The sequence below is a fragment of the Mytilus edulis genome, chromosome 2, assembly GCF_963676685.1.
Source record: "Mytilus edulis chromosome 2, xbMytEdul2.2, whole genome shotgun sequence".
Taxonomy (NCBI): Eukaryota; Metazoa; Mollusca; class Bivalvia; order Mytilida; family Mytilidae; genus Mytilus; species Mytilus edulis.
Window position 1 is genome coordinate 44,708,966 of NC_092345.1, and position 22,690 is coordinate 44,731,655.

Here is a 22,690-nt window from a genome sequence, read left to right on the forward strand (position 1 = left end):
GTAGGGCATACGTTTGGTAATTTTTTCTTACCCTGCAACTTGACCAATTGGGATTTTTTAAAATAGATCAACGTTTTTCCAAAACAAATGACATTCAAGACTGTTAACTTACTTATCAACACAGTCATCGCCAAATTAAAAAGCTAAAAGAACAGGACTTTAACATAAAGCAAGTGCATCACAAAACCCTTTCAAACAACGGAATCTTAGGTCTTTCGGAAGGGTAAGCAGATCTTGCTCCACATTTAACAACTCTGCTGTTGCTTATGCAAGTAAAGATACAAAAAAAATTGTAAGAAAAAAAATAGAAATAAAAAGACAATTTAAATAATTCGTTAGAAGATAAAATGAGTTCTGTTGTATGTAATGATAAACACGTGTGCATCCATTCCTGCATTATGATCAAGAATTTAATCATTGATAGTTTGCATAAATTTTACGGACGCCATCACGAGTTGGTTGACCGTTATGGAATAACCGTTTCACAAATGATATCGGATATGTTCCTTACGTCGTGACTACAATCCCCTTCCCTTTCATGAATGTGACCTACCGAATTAGACTATTTACCGGATTTGATATCACATAAGCAACACGACGGGTGCCACATGTGGAGCAGGATCTGCTTACCCTTCCGGAGCACCTGAGATCACCCCTAGTTTTTTGGTGGGGTTCGTGTTGTTTATTCTTTAGTTTTCTATGTTGTGTCGTGTGTGCTCTTGTTTGTTTGTCCTTTTCATTTTTAGCCATGGCGTTGTCAGTTTGTTTTAGATTTATGAGTTTGACTGTCCCTTTGGTATCGTTCGTCCCTCTCTTGCATGCTACCAGTCTAGACATTCAAAATTTAATTGCTATGAATGTCTGTATTACTTTATGTGTAATTTTTGTTTTCTATTTGCAGTATTTGATAATCCTTTTTTTTTTTTTTAGAATTGACACATTGAGCTTTGGATATTATGCTTCATGTGCACTAAAATGCAACATAGATACTGTACAATCATAATATTTGAATAAGTATGTTTGCATTTTGGGGGACCTGTATTGCTGGCCATGTAGTATTGGCTTTGTCCATTTAAGATCGTTTGATAACCTCATTATTAATTTCGGTATCATTAAGTCTCTTGTGAAATGTCTTTGCTTTGGCAATTATACCAAATCTTCTTTTTTATATCGACCCAAAAACAATAAAAGGGGGTTTTGAATGTAAGCCAAAGAATGAGTAAATTATGCATTCAAATGATTAATTTGTTTCGTTAAATTTACGGTGATACTTTAAGAACACGAAATTTAAAATGCAATCCCTATTGTTCACAAGCTCTTTATTGTTAATTTTATTACGCAGTTCTATATAAAATTCATAAAATTAGAATTATTCACGCAGTCTTACACGAAATGGAGAGTAAACATTGACTAATCGAATTGGTTTCAACAAAAAAAGAGATTAATATGAAACAAAATGCCTAAAAGTCTTTCACATGTCAATCGTACTTGTCGCAACTTATCTAGTAAAGATGTTGCACGGTAATTATATTCACCCATTATCACAGTCTTTTAGCAATTATATTAGTTTTTAGTTTGTACAAAAAGGTAATAACCTCCACGTACTTTTCTCTAGTAGTATGTAAAAGATGTGGCATGAAGTAAGTCATATTTCTATTTTTAATACATTTTGAAATAACTTAGATGCATGCCTTGATAATTTGAGATGACAATTTCATTTATAATGAATGATTGTCATTGGCAATCGATAACAATGTCATTCAACAGAAATAGATAACAAACATTTTCTACCAAAGAAAACTGTGCATCGAGGTCTGCGTAAATGATAACGAATTTCAACAATTACACGTACATATATAGTAAGGACAATCTATATTAAAGGGTTTTTTGGGGGGCTGCAGTCGGGTGGTTTAAATGAAAGTTGATATCGTTCTCAATATTCAAAAAATTAGGCTAACATATTAGCAGTGAGTTAGATAATGAAACAATTTATTTTCTATCTATGAGGTTGACTGTCCCTCTGGCATAATGTATTCCTCTCCCTTAGATAATGAAATTCGTTACTTATATTAAAATCCGAATCGCCTTTTGAAATGAAAGTCAAAAGCAAGTTACACATCTGAATCATCTTTAGTGTTTGTTACACTTAAAAGTAATAAATTCCATAGTAGGCTCGATTACAAAAAATGATTAAGTGTTTCTTTAATTTAAGAAAGGCAACTTCATAAGCACGTTTATATTTGTATTTGAAGACTAACTAAAAATTCATGAAATAATAATACACGGTTAGGTAGCCAATGCGTACTAAGGACCTTGAATACTTAGAAAAGGCCTTTAACCGAGATTATGTCAACACTTGATTGCTTACTTTTTGACACTCTGTTGAGCGCACATTTCTTAACTTAGAATTGAAAAAAAATATTCGTATAAACTTCCGTGATAAATTAATGTCATACTACCCCGATGTTTTGTCGGCAGGTACGAACACATAACACTTTGCGTACTAACACTATGTTCACAGCTTTTCAACAAATACGAATTTAATACGTAAAGTTTTACAAGTACTACACAATTGTTTTCATCCTTGAAATGATCGTATCACTATCCCTTTTGTTACTTTTCATTTGAAATTGTTATCTTAATTTGTTATCTAAATATATTCAATAAATCCACTGATATTTTCGTTTCTTACAAGGTTAATTGGGAAATATAAATTTTCAAAAATAGAAAGATAATGAGGCATATCCTTAGAACACAATTTTTACCTTACGCCTATGCAATGTTTTATACATGTTTAATGTAAAGGTGCAATTTTTTTTTCACAATTTGTTTCCAAGATCAATAGTATAAGAGTAATGAAGCGATTCCGAATGGAAAATTCGTTACTAAACTAGAATATCTAATTAAGACGATTTACAAAGGGAAAATACAAACCCTAGAGAAAGATTGAATTAAGCGTGATAAGAAATCATGCACTAGCGTACTGGTTAAAAAGGGAAAATATAAACCCTAGAGAAAAATTGAATTAAGCGTGATAAGAAATCACGAACTAGCGTACTGGTTAAAAAGGTGAAATAAAACTAAGGGGAAGTTCAAACTCATAAGTCGAAACTAAACTCACAACGCAACGGCTATAAAAGAAAAGACAAACAGAAAAACAATAATGCACTTTAGTTTACCTCCTATACATTTCTAGGAATATGATTGGTTAAAAGCGTCCTTGTGGAAACCGTGTATATTTAATTTTAGGTTAGTTGGGAGGCGGGGCTTATTTCATAGTAGTGGAGTTGCGTCCCTTTATATTCCATATAAGGTAATAAGGAGGCGGGGCTTATTTCATTCACGGTTAGTAGTGGTGCTACGTCCATTTAGAAAAGCAAAACAGTAATGAGAAAAAATCTTAAAGGTTTTAACAGACGAAGAAAGGGATGATAAAGTGAAATAAATTCACAAAAAACATTTAAATTGTTCTCATTGTTGGCATTTGTTTTTGTAGGATAAAAGGAAGTAATTTCTTAATCATATTAATGCTAACTGTATTGAAGACTTGCTCATTTTGATAGGTCACTAGTCTAAATGTTACCCGTTAAGATAGTCGGTAACATAAATTCGTTACATAGTGTGCTAGTGACGTAATACAGTATATATGGGGTCAGTACATTTCATATGGGATTCGAGCTTCGCTCTCAATCCATATGGAATTTACAGACCCCATATATACCATATTAGATCACTAGCACACTATGTAACTAATAATACACAACACAGAAAACAAGACTGAACAAAAAGTTTCAAACCAAAATCTAGCGGTGATCCGGAAGAGTGTGAACATCCTACTTCACACGTGGCACTAATGGTAAATTGCTCTTATGTAACAATAACATATCACGAGACTCGCATACAAAATTTTGAAAATGCCGAACGATTTCCAGGACAAGGGAAATTCAAGACTGTTACCGTAATAACCAAACCATACATCGACATTTTTAAAAAGAACAGCACCTAAACAACAAACAAGGAATGTGAAAGAACGTAAAGTTGGTTAATCAAAAAGGTTAGAACTATTCACAGAATATACAGTAGTTACTACAGAATGTATTGCGTATTGCACACAACAAAAAATAGCAATGACATATCTTACAAAAGTTTGACCGATCAAATAGTTAAATCAAAATAACACAGAGATGCAGTATCAGGAAATAGAAGCACTCACACATAACATAAAGAAAAAATAACAGGACTTAAAGACAAAGCGACTAAACACATTAAATATTTACAATACAAGACAGTTACGCCGTTCCATTGATATCAGTTGATACTGCTATAGCTATCTTTTACCAATGAGTGTCATACGTTCATCGCTAACTTTTATAACTTTTGAAAACAGTTTCGAGTTAGTTGTAAATATACGTGGTTGTCAACTTTTGACTGCTTTTTACCTGTACACTTCAGAATAACGTCATGTTCGATCACGTGAATTTTACATGTTAATGTTATGTTATTCATTTGTCTCACTCTGGTTTCCTTACCTGCATTACTTTTTGAAAAATGCAATTTTATATAGTTATCTGATACCGTTTTGAAATATTGATATTAAAACTGATGCACACTATGCATTGGATAGAACAAGACGTCTACCCCCGTCCAAGCACATATTTTAGCTTTTTTGAGTACATCGGATTCTTTAATTTTTTTTACTTTAATTTGTATTTTCTGGTGGGATCTATGTTATCCCAACACCTGTAAACTTCTATTGTCCCTAATGTGAGCCAGTCGACGCTTTTAATAAGCCAGTTCTTTAAGTGACGTAGGAAGTAAAGGTCAAGAATGAATTACATTAATTTCAACATAGAGTCTTGGCTCACACCGAATAGCAAGCTATAAAGGTCCCTAAAAATACTCGTGTCAAACCATTTAAAAAGGGAAAACCAACGGTCTATTCTATGTAAAAACGAGAAGCATGGTTAAGCCGTTAGAGAAAATTAACAATTTCATACAGACAACAGCTTTTTATATATATATTTTATGTAAAAATGACAATAAGAATGATGGTTGTAGTATGAACGTAGTCAGGTCGTAAGAAGAGCTTGATGAGGACGGCAAAGGCGTGATAGAATCGTACTATGATCAGCGTGGTAAAGTCGAAGTAAAAGCGTAGTTTGGTCGCGGTGAGAACGTGATGGTCGTAGTGAGGTCGTAATAACGTCGCTGGGAGATCTCTCCGAATAGAATCACGCTTTTGCTACGCTCTCTCTACGATGGTACAGCGACCTTTTCGATCTTACTACGATTCTTGTGCGCTCTCACTACGCTTCTGATACGACCTGATTTTGCCACGACCACACCACGATTGTTTTGAACATGTTCAAAGTTTGCTACGCTCATCACGATCTTAAAGACCTCACCATGACCGTGATACAACCTTACTGCGATCTACACGATCGTACTACGATCAGCAAAATTTGCATTTTTTTTCACAGATGGTAGTGCGATCATGGGCTAGTGGGACTGCGATATTACAGTTGAGAGATGTTATACAATACATTATATTTTGTGATTTGCAAGTCATATTTGCGTTTACTGTAAATTTTTTACCACTTTTGAAACATTTCGTACTGCTGATTTCTAATTAATAATAATTGTCTCTGGAACATACTCCACAGCGTGAATCGCCACAAATTTCTACGGATGATATGTTTTCAACTATATCAAATCGCGATTTTGTAAGTTGACATTTCAAATTTTTCGGTTGTAATCTTCTATAAATGATCGATTCTTCTTTTACCAAATTTTTTCCTTGTTTCACTTTGATGTAAAAGCAGAAAATTCGATTTAATAACCTTGAAGGCATTTGGTAATGCCGATTATCATCGGTTGTCCTTCGGTGTTCTAAGTTGATTTGTAGACATTTTATTTGTCTTCTCCATACTGTCATCTATAAGTTTTAATGGATATTTCTGTTGTAAGAGATAGTTCTTCAACTCTTCTTACCTTCTTTTGCAAAGAGTTTCATCCAATACAATTGAACATACTCGTCTTGCCATACAATATGGAATGTTTCTTTTTGTATGTGATGGATGGCATTTAAAATTTAAATACTGGTGTGTATCTGTCTTCTTGTAATAAATATCCGTAATAATCTTATTGTTGGAGAGTTTAATTTAAATGTCTAGAAATAAGATTTCCAAGTTACTACTTTCAATAGTGAATTTTATTGACAAATGCAATGAGTTTTCAGTGTTCATAAACATAAGTTTTGAATTCCTGTCCGAATATCTGGCCAACTTTTTCGTATAATATTTTTTCTAAGTAAGCCATAACTAAATTGGCATAGGTAGGCACAACTTTTGTTCCTATTGCTGATCCTTTAATTTGTTTGTAGTATTCACCATCGAAATAGAAACAAAAATAGATCCCTCAAGGATAATTTTCAAAACTTTTACGATGAATTCCGTATCGAATCTGCCGTCGACAATTTCTTAGTTTATTTCAACCCAATAGTTTTTTGCCGTTGTTCCTAGATCGTGTGGTATATTTGTATACAAGCTGGTAACATTAAATGTTGTAAGGCGTGTATTTTTCGGAACTGTTTCAGGTATGTACCCCAAAAAGTCTATATCATCTCTGACGTAACTTGATATTAGTTGATATAACTTTGTCAATATAAGATCCAAAAAGTGTCTCAGTCTTTGAGTTGTTGACCTAGGGCCAGCAACTATTGATCTCAGTTTAAGTTCATTAGGACTGGGAGATTCAATGTACTTTCTATTCTTATGTTTTACGGCTGTCTGAATTGTATTGCTTTTGTGTATTTTTGGTAATCCATAGAAGTTAACTTCTTCCAGAGTAAAGTCACACATATAAGCAATTTCATTATCTGTAAATGATTCTGAGTATTCTTCCACCAATATTTTATTTTTTCTGATTGTACTTTAATTTTTACGAAGCTTGGTGTAATATTCGTTGTCATTTAGCTGTTCTAAAACTTTCTCCCTATAAAAAGTTTTGTTCATTATTACTATTTCTCCTCCTTTACCGGCTTCTTTTAATATAATTGACGGATTATTCTTTAATTCGTCGATTGATTTTTTCTCCTGTCTTGAGAGATTTTGTTTTGTATTATGATAATTGATCGGAAGTTTCGAAATAGTGTCTATGAAGAAATCTAAATACTCGTCTCCTCCTGTTTTAGGAGTGAAAGTAGATTCGCTCCTTACAAGTGATCCATCGTCAAATTTGCCGTTTCCGAAATATTCCGGTAGGTGGAGTCGTCTTGAGAATTGTTGAATATCCTATTTTAAGATAGTTGTGTTTGGAGTAGGTGTTGGTGTAAATTTAAAACATTTAATTAATAAGTCTATTATGCGAATTTTCAAGTTTTGTAGATGATAATTTGATAACCTTCGGATCAATTCGGTTTGTAATTTTATTTAGTTCGCTGGAGCATCTAGGTTTGGCGGTTGTTTGTTCCAGCATCTTCATAAAAAAAATTGAATGTGCCCCAGCCTCGAGATGCGGTCCTCCTGTTAGAGTCTTCCTTTTGTTGACCACATCCTCTGTTGCTTCCATCTCTTACAGTTTCTCTGTCACCTGTGTTTCTGCCGCGTCCTGTCGTTTTCCATTTTTCTTTGTCAACGAATTTGTGTCCACTCTTCATTATCCCATACATTGTTTCCATGGTAACTCGGGGATCTATCGCGATTTTGCAGGGGTTCAAACGGCGTTGAGGTATTCTGTTTTGCATTCGTTTATTTCGAATGTTTTACAGATTTTGTATTTTGTTCTTTTCCTCTGAAACCAGTAACTGCTGTTGCGTAACTTTCAGGTTTTTTTTTCGGTTGTGAGCGGTTCTTCGAAGGACTTTTGTCTCCTTTTTCTTGTTCTTTGTCCTTTATTTGATGTTTTGGCTTTAGTTTGAGGATGGCTTTGTCACTATATGAGGCTTCATAATTTTTGAAACCATTCGTCTTGTTTTTATAGCCATATGGTAGCGGATATTTCTTCTTCTCGCTTTGTCGCTTGTTTCCATATCCTTTGAAATGTTTTTCTATTTGTCCACTGGTTCTCTTTGATATTTCAGTAATCATATCAGTTTTAAAAGAATGAAATTTCTCCTCGTATCTCTGCATTCAGGTCTGTAACAGTGAAATTTCTGCATCCAATCGCGATAATGCTAGGTTTACACGGATTTCCGTCTCTTGTTGGCATTCACCTTCGATTTCGCGAATAAGAAATTTTTCCAGTAATATTGGATTTCCCTTCGATCTCTATTCTTGGTAGATCATAGAAATATTTTTTGCATCTCATCATGTTCGAAAAAGATTGTTTTCTTTCGTTGAGAGATCTGTTCCACAAGGTAGCTATTAGTTCCTTTTGACGAAAGGCTTCTATATCTGCTTGAATATCATTCATTTTACGCAGTAGTGGTAAAGCAATTTGACCGTATTGTGGACTTTTATTTTCGCTTGTCTTCCTTGTTATTTCAAATATGTTTTCAAAGGTCTTACCTTGTGTGCGTAATAAAGTTACTAATTTATGATATCAAAAACCCTTGTTTGATTATTTTTTAGTAATAAAAATATTTCCTTCGTAAAAATTAATTACATTGTTACATACACGAACGAATCGAACAAGTTGAGATATATAATCACCATAAGATTGTGACGAGGAAACATCACCGTCTAACAATGGATAATTTACAATAGGCAATGAAAATATATCTGTTTAATCATAAATTTTGGTATTTATAAGGCTTCCCGTTATATAGATCCAGGAAAAGATAAAGTTCATTGTTATAGTCAGTTCAGCCGGATAAATCTCTTTAAAGTACGTACATGCTGAAGTCTTCAGTATTGTTATTAAATTTTAAAACATTAATATTGTATGGCTTGTGATAAACTACCATGGTTTAAAAACATAAAAAGAGTGCAGGTTCTATTGAACTGCATACTCGGCGTGACATTTGCAATTAATTGCAATTGCAGTTCGAGTTGATTTTATTTGAACACTTATATATATATTGTTTCGATGTGGAAAATTTTCCAGTTTTATTTGAATTTTTCCTGAGATCTATGTAAGCATAATCAAGGAATTAGTAAGATCAATATATATCTGAGACAGCTGTGTAGCTTAATGCAAATCCAAATTAATTTAAAAAAGAAATAAAAAAATAAAAAAAATGACTATACGACTTCACTCTGATTTGAAATTCTAGCATATTTAACCCATTAAAGCCGAGCCTGAGTCTAAACAGGCCGAGACAGGTTGAGACAGGTCAATGCTGGTCGAGACTGGTTGAGTTTTGGTCAAGACTAGTCGAGCATTTGTCGAGATCATTTCAGACTATGCAAAGATTATACACACTGAATCAAATTTATTAAGTAAAGTCGATATCATAGTCTTGTACATTAGGTACAGTAGAGTACTGAGGAGATAATGTCGAGTCTTATTAAGCAAACTTTGTGCTCGGCTTCTTACTGGTCAAGCACAAAATATTATTTGCAGACTTTGTAGTGTATCCAAATAAAAATCCGTGATCATGAAACATGTGGAAAAAAAACTCACAAGTCATAGAAAGGAATAATGTTTTTGATATTTGTTCATATGTACGTTTTGAAATCGAGCAAAGCTGATTTAGAAATTAACAAAAATTGTAGTAACTTCTCTCTACCTACATATATTAACATGTTCACCAAGGTTGTTTTATTTCCATGTTTTAATTTCAACAAATATCTTTCACTCATCTTTAAACCTTTTAAACATCGTGACAGCTGCTTCCGTATTTTCTGTTCCATTATTATAAACACTATACACCTCTTAGACATAAACGTTGATTGAAATCTATTTAACGATTACTCCCTGTTTTAGTAGTTATCATGTAATATACGTAGTGTTGGACTGCTGTTTAATAGTCTTTGTTTTCATTCTTTTTGGTTGACCTGACGTTTACATTTTTGAGAAATGTGAATAAAACCTCGGTAACTTCCGCCATTTCTATGTGACAATGATGTAACATTTGTTGATGCTAAAATTAATTGTATCTATAGCTGATTGTTATGAACTTTTTGTAGCTTGTATCTTGAATTTTCATGCTTTTGAATAATTATGACTTTACATTTTTTTGGTTTAAAAGCATCATCATTGCGACAAAGTTGGCACATGAACTGTCCATTCCATTTTTGATTTATAAAATCTCCGGGTAATTTTGCAACTTATCAAATCATCATAAGTATCAAGGAAATAAAAACTATTTTTCCAAGACATTTAAAGACAACAAGAAACTCTTTATGAAACTATATCAATGTTAGCTTGAGGTCGTTTCTTTTCTGTTTAAAAATTACAGAAATTTTGAAAACAGATTTACGATCAAAGTTAAATACTTGGTTGTCAACTTTTGACCACTTTTTACCTGTTCACTTGAGTGTAATGACGTGTTCAGTTACGTAAAATTTAACCTGTTTATTGGTATATTATCCATTGGTCGTATTTTTGTTTACTTTATTGCATTCTATTGAAAAATACAATTATAGATAGTTTGCTGATAATATTTTGAAATCTTGATTTCAAAAATTGATACACAAGATGTATTGGATAGCAAAAGACGCATATCGTGTCTACGCACCTGTTATAGCTTTTTTTAAATGCATTCAAATTCTTCATTAGGGACCTCGGTCACCCAGTGGTCTCAGTAGTTACTAATGCAATCACTAACCATAAAATACTGAGGTTGTGAGATCGAGCCCCGCTGGAGCGGATGAACTCGACTCCAATCTTAATTGATTAAGTTTGTCAGTTTTTTTTATCGAAGGTCGGTGGCTTTCTCCGGAAACGCAGGCCTCCTCCACCAATTAAAATTGGCCACTACTAAATACCCCAAAAGCGGTGCTTTAAAGTGGCTTTAAAACGCAAAATATCAAATCAAATCAATTTCTTCACTTTTTTAACTTTGATTTTTATCTTTTGATTGTATTTATGTTGTGTTAAAACCTGCCTTTGTCCCTTATGTGAGCCTTTCGACGTAGATGAATTATTCAAGTGTTCAAAACATATATGAACTTAGAAATTTAAAAACGACCTTAATAATCTGGTACTTTTGAGAAAACTGCAAATGTGTACAGCATAGTTAGCACTGTAGTTATGAAGTTTGGATACTACTTTACCAAATTAAATAGAAAAATTCTTGGGACCTTTTTCAGTTTGATCACCATAGCAACCATTTTTTTCCTTGGAAACGGAGTTATTATTTGCAGAATATAGCAGTTTAAGAGCTTAAATGTACTGAATTGTTTCATAACCGATACAAAATACATAAAAGCATACACTTACTCTAAATCATCATCAGTAAGAGTTGCTGACTTCAATACTTACCATGGAAACACATATTATCCATAGCAACATCTATTTTAAAATCTATCTATGGATTTATGTAAAAAAAAATACATATATAGAGAGTTAATATTCAAATTTGAATATGACAGCATGTTTTTCTTCACTCACAATCTCTTCTGTTCTTTTAGAAGATTCAACAAATGTAATATATAATGTAACATTGGGGTTGGAAGGTTGGGAAAAAAAGGGGGGTAGGTTTATTTAAAAAAAAATCATACATGTAGATTCTTGAAACGATAACGTTTGGTCGTAGAGCCTGATTATGAATAGAATCAAACTTTTTTTTCAGAAATTTCATATATAACATCGATATAACTGGGGGTTTAGCTTCAGAGCTTAGTAAAGATAACAGTTTAATCGACTGTTAGATTTTTTTTGTAAAATATACTAAAAAACACATATATTCATTTTTGTTGAAATATGGAGTTTTTATGAAATTATCATTTTTTTTCGTGTGTTTTTCCGAAAAGTGCAAATATTTAAAAAATGCAAGCATTGTAGTAACAAAATTTGAATACTACTTGACCAAAATAAATAGAATAGTGCGTGTTGCTCTCTTGAATTTTATCACCATATTAACGTATCTTCCCCTTGGAAACACAGGTATTATTTATTGAATACTGCAGTATAGGAAATTAAAAGGTTCTCAATTGTTTCCAAACCTTTATAAAAAATACATAAAAGCATATTTATACTCTAACTCTAAACTACAATCCTTAAGTATTATTACAACAGTAGCCATGGTAACAAATATCACCAACACCCAATCAAAAGATATATAATATAGTTTGATGTTAAAAATTATATATAAATAAGTTTGATAATGTTAATTTTTCTAATGGGAATATAACTGCATGTTTTGCTTTGTCTCGCTCTCAGTCCTGTCTTTGCTCCTTGAGAAGACTCAACAAATCTAAATATATACACTGTGGCATTTTGGAGGAGTAGTGGAGGTTGGGTGGTTTTTGTTTGAATCTTTCATAGATCCTTATGAGGAAAATTGAGAGGTTTAGCTATAAAACTAGGTTTAATCTACCATTTTCTACATAGAAAATGTCTGTACCAAGTCGGTAATATATGACAGTTTTTATCTATTCGTTTGATGTATTTAAGGTTTTGATTTTGCCATTTGCTTAGGGATTTTCCATTTAGAACTTTCCTCAGTGTTCCGTATATTTGTTATTAGCTCACCTGACCTGAAAGCAGGTTATGTATATGTCAATAACTCATATATTCTCTCTCACTTTAAAATGGCAGTTGAACTGAAATACGGTCTCAAAAATTTACGGATTGCGAATTTGTCTTTCACAAGAACATAAATCTCGTCGCAACATGTCCTTAACAGCTATAAAGAATATGCAAACAGATAAAATCCATTTTGATTGATTGAGTAGATGATTATGCACGTGTCTGCCTTGCTTCCTTACGATTAGACCATTACGATAAAAACCTTCCACACATGTTGCGTTATCTCCGATAAAATCTGTTGTGAATATTGGACAGTGTCAAACTGTTACAATGCCTCTGTTCTATAAATGCATTATAGATATATGTAAGCATGATATGTTCATAGAGGTGTGAGACCTTGTTAAATATGACATTCAAAAACACCGATTAGTGTCCCGTATTTATTATATTTTTTGTTTGTTTGCATTGAGGTTATTTTTGCAATCATCTAAAAAAGATTCGAGTGTCTCTTTGAAAATTGAAACTGTCATTCAAGATCTTGACAATTGTTCGTACAATTCATTTTCATTTCGAGAAAAAATACTTGAGATTTATTGGTTAATTGGGAATGTAAATCTTCATAGATTGAAGATAATGAGGCATATATTTAGAGTACAAACATTTTCCTACGCCATCGCAATTTCTTATAATGTGAAGGTGCAAATCTATTTTCACAGTTTGAACAAATTGTTTCCAAAATAAATACAAAGTATAATAGAAATGAAGCGATTTCGACTAGAAAACTTAAATATCTCAAAAAAGAATAAACAAACCTGAGTTCAAAATAGAGTTAATCGTAATAAGGGAACCATAAAAAGGATCACACATAAATCAGACTAGTAAACCTACCAATGCAAGGACATTAAAACTCATAAGCCAACATTAAAGTGACAATGCCATGTATAAAATAAATGACAAAGACAAACAGTAGTATACAAAACACAACACAAAAACCTAAATGCATTGTCAAACGCGGCGAAGCCAAGGTTGACAATGTATTTTCGAGGGGTAACAATCTGCTGTATCACCCTCTCAGCTATTTGTTATTTAATTTATTATACTGAATGTTCTGTTATTACTGTCGATTATATTTCAAATTCAAAGTAATAAACGATGACGTCTTGTACATAACAACCACCCGTATTTAATAAAGCACATACTTGATCAAACGTCTCCGTGCGTGAAGAGTAATAGCGTATTTGCCATAGGAAAGATTCGTTTTTAATAAAGCGCACACTTGATCAAGCGTCTCCGTGAAGGGTAATAGCGTATTTGCCATAGGATAGAGTCGTATTTGATAGAGCGCACCTTTGACAAAGCGTCTCCATGAAGGGAAATAGAGTATTAACACCCTCTTATTAGCCAATCAAAATCTGTCAATTGGATATGAAGTATAATAAAATAAGTTACTAGTATTCGTTTACATTAACTTAGCAAATTCGTAAACCATCTGTTTGGTAAATTTTCGTACCCTGCAAATTGATTAATTGGATAGAACCACGTTTTTCAAGACTAAGAATATTCAAGAATGTTACCTTAATTATCAACACAGTGATTGACGAATCAAAAAGCACATATACCAACACTTTTACATAAAGCAAGTGCATCACGAACCCCTTTCAAACAACGTTAATATTATGTCTTCCGGAATGTTAAGCAGATCTTGCTCCACATTTAGTCTCTCTTTGAAAGTCTTTTCTTTGGCAATTATACCACATCTTTCTTTATTATATTGACCCAAAACAATAAAAGGGGGTTTTGAATGTAAGTCAAAGAATTCGTATGCAAACAAATGAAGAAAAAAAAACAATTTAAAATTTTTTTTTATAACGGGACTATAGTCAGGACAAATAGTTCATAGCATCCATATGTAAAATAAAACACTCTCAAGCTAGTCGCGACATCCTTAACATATACAGTGGAGATATCTTCTAACCTCTCATTAAATCTGTCAGAATCTGTCAGGAGAACTGTTCTATGACAGTACGTAGAACTGTCAGACTGACACCTTTTAGTCAGTTCTAGCTAAAACAGTTCTAACCTAGAACTGATTTGGTCAGTTCTACCTAGAACTGATTTGGACAGTTCTACCTAGAACTCATTTGGTCAGTTCTACCTAGAACTGATTTGGACAGTTCTACCTAGAACTGATCCTGACAGTTCTACCCTAAAACAGTTTTAGACAGTTGTACCTAGAACTGACCAAATCTTTGGTCACTTCTACTTCTAGAACAGTTCTATGATTAGAATTGATTACAAATTCAACGGCTAAAATTGATTTATAAATTCTACGGCTAGAATTGATTTATAAGTTTTAAGAACTCTTCGTAAGGCTTCGGAAAAATGGCGATTATTATTATAAAGAGTTTTGCTATTTTGTCGGTTTTTTTTTTTAGATTTTTAATCGGCAAGGGAACATGCTTAACCCCACCATATTCTGCATGTGTGTGCCTGTTCCAAGTCAGGAGCCTGTAATTCAGTGATTTTCTTTTGTTGATGATGTGTTACATAAATTATTTGTTTTTCTTTCATTTTATGTACATAAATTACAATGTAGGTCGTTAGTATTATTAGGGGTGGGGTTGGAGGGGGGGGGGGGGGCATTATTATTTGAATTGAATTGTATTACATTTGTCATTCGGGAGTCAGGATGGCTCCTTTCACATAACAAAATTATCTGACCTCATTAATCAAATGTAACAACAATTCACTATTATAAATAAATATGTTTGTAAATTAAACTTAAACTGACCATATTTGCTCTTCATCATGTATAATCTATATACATTTAGCTGCATACTGCAGTAATCCTGTTATATTTTTAGGCAAGGATGTATTGTAAAAATGACAGCAGTTATATTGGAAAACAATGACTTCAAAATTTTGTTTGCACTCAATTTATAGAACTAAAATGTCCTCTTTTTATTCAAAATAGTGAATCGTATACAAATGTGATATTTGTTTACAAGTAGTTTTCATGCCTCGAACAGACCTGTTTACATGGTTTAACGAAAATCTTTTGACCGCATCAATATAAACTGACATTATTTGCTCTTTCTTTCTGCAAATCTATATAGCTGCATAGTAATTTAGTTATAATTTTAGGTCAAGAGGGATTGCGGTATGGGCTTTGCTCAGTGTTGAAGGCCGTACGGTGACCTATAGTTGTTAATGTCTGTGTCATTTTGGTCTCTTGTTGACAGTTGTCTCATTGACAATAATACCACATCTTCTTTTCTAAAGTTACAGCAATATTGGAAAACAATGACCACAAAAATTTGTTTGCATCAATTTATAGTGCCAGCATGTACTCGTTTTATTCAAAATATTGAATCGTAAACAATTATTAGTGATTTTCATACTTCAGACTGAGTCGTGTAATAAAATCTTTTGACCGCATCAACCAAAACTGACCAAATTTAATTTTTTTTATGTAAACCTATATAGCTGCACAGTAATTTAGTTATAATGTTAGGTCAATAGGAACTGTAGTATATAGATAGCTGCAATATTGGAAATCAATGACTCTTTTGATAAAATTATTTGTCTGCATCAATCAAACTGACCATTGATATTAGTCTTAGTTGCATGATTTTTTTATTAGTTGTTAGTGGCTTTGAACTAGCTGTCAGATAACTGCGAGTACTCTCAGATTTGTTCATTGTGACGTCGCGCAAAATACTGGTGATAATAACGTAACGTCGGAAATATAACAAAAAGCCGTCTTATTTTCTTGTTTTTTACGTAACGTTTTTCTAATGTGATTTCTAATGTGTAAGCATTGATTCATTCAGGTTTTTTTTCATGGGAATATTTTTTTTCAGTAAAGATATTCATGTATATTTTATTTAACGAAAAATGTATATATATATATATATATATGTTAGCGGCAATAAGCGAAATTAGGCATTAAGCTTAAATCCTAGGCAATAAGCTAACGCCTAGGTATTACGTCTAATGCCTAAATGATGTTAGGCATTAGTCTTAAATCCTAGGATTTAAGCTTAAATCCTGAAAAATGTGTCCAGGCATTAAGCTTAATGCCTAAAGTATAAATGCGAGTAAATAAAAGACATTTATTCAATTAAAAATAAAAATTATACATTTGTTACATAATAAAATTACGAGAACTGAAGTTTAAAATGTCATCTCCTGGAAATAAAATCACAGATAAGATATGTTTTTATATTAAAACTCGTCAAATATTACTTATAAAACATGAAAACTTGATACAAATTTGTGTTAAAATCATTTGTTATCACAAGTTGTAGAACTGTGGCACCGACTATTGCACTTTCTCCCGTTTTTCTTGCATTTGCACCGGTTACTTAAACATTTAGTTTTACAAGAACATTTGAAAAATCCTTGACCTCCGGATAATGACTGATGGGTTGCTGCCTCACGTACACTTAAAGTTGTTTCACAATTAATTTCCTCTTCCAGAATTAAATTTTGTTTACATATTCCCATCTCATTTGTTCCAAATGTTCCTTGAAGTTGTCCAAATCTTGTAGCCACAACAGCAATTTGGACATACCACCTTTGAACCGTATCCCTCTTCACTAACAGTAGTACCACATATAACATGAATGTGTTTATCACATTTACTACACATATGAGCTCCAGATGTATCCTTTTCACATACATAGCACTTTAAGACATCCTGAAAAATAGTTTCCATAAATAATAAGGTAAAAACAATCATTTGGTGTGGTCATACATCAGTTTTTAAAATTTAATTACAGTTTTGTGGTAATGAAGTTTTGTTCAAAATGATCGTTTGACTTAACACTCAATTTAAAAATACGAAGATTTGGTATGCTTATCAATAGGACAACTGTCCGCCAGAGACAGGATAGTATATAAGATAAGACCTACAGTATAGGTAACCATACGGCCTTCAACAAAAACTTATAGTAAGCAGACTCTTTTTTTCTTAAGCTCCGAATATCATTCCTGTGGTTTATCTGTTATATATTACATGGAAGTACTTTAGTTCAAGCTCCCGCCAGGATTAAAGAGTCGTTTTTTTTTGTTTTTTTTTTAATATTTCTGAGTACTATTTTCAACTTACTGTTTCATCAGTGATTGGAGTAGAAGGTTCCACATTTGGTTCTGCAATAGATTCTGGTATATCAGAGGCATGGACAATGTTTTCTGTTTTATTTTCAGCTACAGGTTGATCATTTACAGACTCTGTCTGGAGCGTAAGTCCTCTTCCTTTTCTAAGGTCATCAATATTTCTTTCGGAATTTTGGTTTCTGATGTTAATCCAACTGTTGCACATTTACCAAATAAAGCTTCATAGGGGGACCGTCCAATGCCTTTGTTTAGAGCTGAATTCTTTTGAATCTGGACGAACTTGATACCAATTGACCACTTTGTTGATTCATTGTCCCTCAGCCATGCAGTTAGCATGTCATGGATATCTCCATTTGATCGCTCAATGCTACCCTGTGATTGGGGATGTCTCGGTTTCCCATGAACGATAACAAGTTCTGGCCACATTAATTTTAACTCGGATATGACCAAAGCTGTGAATTCCCGACCATTGTCACTTTGCAGTATATGGGGCACACCAAAAATTGTGAAAATATCAATTAGATTAAAAGCCACCTCTGATGCACATTTTGAGGTAAGGGCTTTAATGTTACAAAATTTTGTAAGGTGGTCTTGAAATACCATAATAAATTTATAGTTTCCATCTGGGTTTGATTGAAAATCCATCAAATCAACTTGTCCTCTACTGTTAAAGTCTTTAGATAAAATGGGTTTCACTACTACGCCTTTCCCTATATGTTTTTTTTTCATATTGCAATTTTCACAAAGTGACAGAAATAATTCAATTGCATCACGTGAAATGTTAGCATATCCATTATTTAGTTGTTTTATCATGCGATCTCTGCCGCCATGACCTGTTTCTTTATGTGCCTTTTCCAAAATACCATAGAGTTCCTCTAGGAAGACATAAATTTTGAAATTTCCCTCGTCATTCTCGCTGACTTTAGTTATCAACCTTTCAAAACCACCAATATTAAAAATGTCATACCTTCTTAAATTGTAGTAATCTTTTGTCAATTTCTTTTCTGATGATTCCAAAAGTTTAATCTTTGCCAAAAGATCATGATACTTTACTCTAGGGTACATGTATATGCTCCTTGTTTTCCCTGATTCAAATTTAGACCTCAAAGATTCAAGAAATTTTTCCTCAATAGACATGGTGTCACTTATGCGAATAATCCAGATAAAGAAGTGAAAAAGACAAGATGGCCTGAGGGCATTTAACAAATATTTTAACAAAGAAAATTTACTTATCCAATAAAATGGTATGAGCAAAAAATCATATCTTAATTTTGTCTACTTTTGACCAGTTCAAACCAGCTTGACCAGTGAAGTGTAAACATTTTCAAATAATTATTATAAGGATTATATAGAATCTCCCCTTTTTTATGGGATACAATCACTTTTTTAAATCCTTTTTATTTTTTGTACTTCCACAAAAAAGTATGAGTTAATTCTGTTTTAAATAAGAAAAGTACTAAAATTTGAAGATTTGTCAGATAAACGTATATTAATATTAGGAATATAATTAAGAAAATACTTTATTTCAAGAAAAATCACTAGAAACACCTAAATTCTAAAATTTCACTTATTGCCTAAAATCATGTTCGGCAATAGGATGAATAATCATCACCAAATTTCAGGCAATAAGCTTAATGCCTGGAAATTTCAGGCAATAACTTAATGCCTAGGCGTTAGCTTATTGCCTAGGATTTAAGCTTAATGCCTAATTTCTCTTATTGCCGCTAACATATATATATATACAACTCGTCTAAACATTATGTTTAGACGAGTTGTATATACATTATGTACACAGCCATGTATCACCATCATTGATGGCGATCCGATGGATACATCTGTTGTAGGGTTGTCACTGACTCAGACGTACTTATATATATATATATATATATATATATATATATATATATATATATATATATATATATATATATATATATATATATATATATTTTATATTTTTTAATTATAAGCAGAGCCACGTTGAATCATTTCATTTGAATCGGAAAGGTCTACTAAAATATTTTATGAGTGGCTAAACAACAGTGCATGATGTTTTATAATTTAATTCTTATTTCAATCCAAATTGTCCAATACAGAAAGAATGTCTAGATGGGTGTCCTCTGAAATAGTTATACGATAAGAGGCATCTACATCAGCAAGTATGTATAGCAGAGATTTCGTCGGTACCAAAGCAGTCTTTGTCTTTAAAAGTTTATATTTTAACGGATCATTGTCACTGATTTCGTCATAATAATGACCCCGGAAAACCTCGAATCCAGGGGGATATGTAGCACCCCAGCTGTCACTCTCTGCTGAATTCAATACGTGTGAACCTTTGGAAATTTTGCTGGATCGGCTTAAATATTTTGGAATTGTGTCTATCAATTGAGTCCACATATCGAAATACCCTTCTTTTAAATAATGCACTTCTTGGCTTTTTAAGGCTACTTTCGCAGAACGTAAATAAATCCTTCGCATTCTGAATCACTGTATTGCCACGTAGAACAGATATGTCCGCCTGTCTTTTTATAAACCCCCCCCCCCCCCCCCGCGGCATCTTGAGGCCCTTTTGCATGGCTTGTTTCAAAGAAATTTCTATGGAATGTTTTATATCCGAAATCAGGGATGGCAGTAGATAAACTTCCTAAACAGTGCCGCGATTTATATTGGCTAGAACAACCGTCTGTGAATTCATGCATATGATCAACTGTGTATGATATTGAATCTAAATATTCCTTAACTTTCTTTTGGACATATTTTGTAAAATCATTATCATGTTGCAGGTCCGGGGAAATTACGAAAAAATGTTCCGTAATTATTTCCGGAAATTCTTCTGTACTGTCTACACCATCGTATTCTAAAATGGCGTGTCGGTGCATGACGGTTACATGAATGCTGCATTCAGTTCTTTGGAAGTAATTGGATTGGATTTCTTCTTTCTCGACACAGCGATAATTTTCCGAATAATCGTGGATGCATATGCATATGCAATGATTGACTGGCAAGTTCTGAACAATAAAATTGAGAAAGGAAATGGTGAATATGTCAAAGCGACAACCACCCGACCATAGAGCAAACAACAGCCGAAGGCAACCAATGGGTCTTCAATGTAGCGAGAATTCCCGCACCCGTAGGTGTCCTTCAGCTGGCCCCTAAAATATGCATAATAGTACAGTGATAATGGACGTCATACTAAACTCCGAATTATACACAAGAAACTAAAATTTAAAATCATACAAGACTAACAAAGGCCAGAGGCTCCTGACTTGGAACAGGCGCAAAATTGCGGCGGGGTTAAACATGTTTATGAGATCTCAACCCTCCCCCTATACCTCTAGCCAATGTAGAAAAGTAAAAGAATAACAATACGCACATTAAAATTCAGTTCAAGAGAAGTCCGAGTCTGATATCAAAAGATGTAACAAAAGAAAATAAATAAAATGACAATAATACATAAATAACAACAGACTACTAAGACAGACTTTTAAGTTGATTGCTTTGCCAGTTTGATCGGTGCTGGTGAGCGGGGAAAGTTTCGAGAAGCTTTTTTAAATTGAGAAACATTTCGTTTACGCTAGTTTTCTTTTTTATCAGGGTCAGTCGGCGCCTTACATTTTTACCCTTCGATTTTCAGTTATATATTCATATTTTTGCCATTCAACAGTTGAAGACGACTGTGATTCGTTGGGTGAAAGTTTGAAATTACCAACTCCGCAAAGGCTACATTTTCGGTCAAGACAATTTTTTCTATAAAATCCATTTACTTTTGGACATAGCGTAATATGTATAAGGTCTGACATTTTCTCAAATACGGGATAGTCACTTTCTTGCGAATCGGTTTCCCTGTCACACGATTTTCTGAACTTCATACATGCTTTGAAAACAAGGTTTGCTTCCACGTGATATCTACAACAGCATGTATTTCTATCTTTTTCAGATGCAGGTCTTACGAAAAACGGTCGAAGTTTCTCAAATGCTCTTTGTCCAATTTTAATTTCCGGATATTTGGCGACAAAATCTAAATACGCATCAGTTTGTGTTTTTTCCAGCACGTGTGTCATATGCGAAGTATATAAGTTTGGTCCCAATCGTTCTCTTTTGATATCGGATTTGTTGCCGGTCGGGTGTGATATGCCATCAGAGAGCCAAAAGTTATAAACTGTTTTCTTTGTTTCTTCTGAAATGGAATCTTTTCTTGTTTTCTGTCCCATGCAGACGATTCACTTTTAAGAATTCTAGACCTAATACGCTGGCCTCCAGCAACCCTTCTTGCTGGCAAACCTAAATTTTTAAACAGTTTAATTTTACCTCTCGAGTTTGCTAAATTTCCCCCGCTGATTGATGCAGTAACAGAATTCATTACCGAACGTGCATTCTTAGATCGCTTTAATTTTGTAGATTTTATTATTTCTTGAATATCTGCAACGACGGCCATTTCAACTGGCGAAACTGAATGTTTCAGATTAGCTATTGTTGGCGATCGAGGGGATCTGCGGGCCAAATAAGTCGATATAACTGCGCATCGTTTAGATGGAGATTTTGGTTAACCTTCTTTAAATTTTCTTAGGGCTCTGGCCTTTTCCATTGAACCTTCTGGTACAACAAGTGACATTGATGAAAGTTCTACATTTTTTTACCTCTGTGTTTACGGACATTCATTTTATTTTTCAGTTTTCTTTCATTTATTTTCTTAGATTTCTCCCTTTGTTCTCTCTTTTTTCTTGCATTAATCGTTTGACTATATGTTTTTGTCTCGCTCTCTTTATTCTTGTACAACTTTCCATAAGATTTTCTACTCGTTTCATTTTTCTGAAGCCTTTTTCGTTCCATGTTCCTAATAAGTATTTCCTTAGCCGAAAGTTTACTTTTTTTTCTGTTATTCATATTTCTGAAAGCATATTTATATTTGAATGTACACAAAATTTTGGTCTGATTTTTTTAAGTCCGATTATTTTAATTGATTGTTGGTTTATAAATACATTCAATAATTAAA

At 33.1% G+C, this 22,690-nt stretch overlaps 1 protein-coding gene across 1 annotated transcript; it reads right to left on the reverse strand.

Moving 5' to 3' along the window:
• Positions 1-17,802: 17,802 nt before the first annotated feature.
• LOC139510863 (KRAB-A domain-containing protein 2-like) lies at positions 17,803-18,834 on the reverse strand. Its single transcript, XM_071297404.1, has one exon. It carries the CDS (start codon positions 18,832-18,834, stop codon positions 17,803-17,805), a length of 1,032 nt encoding a protein of 343 aa, XP_071153505.1.
• Between the last annotated feature and the right edge of the window lie 3,856 nt (positions 18,835-22,690).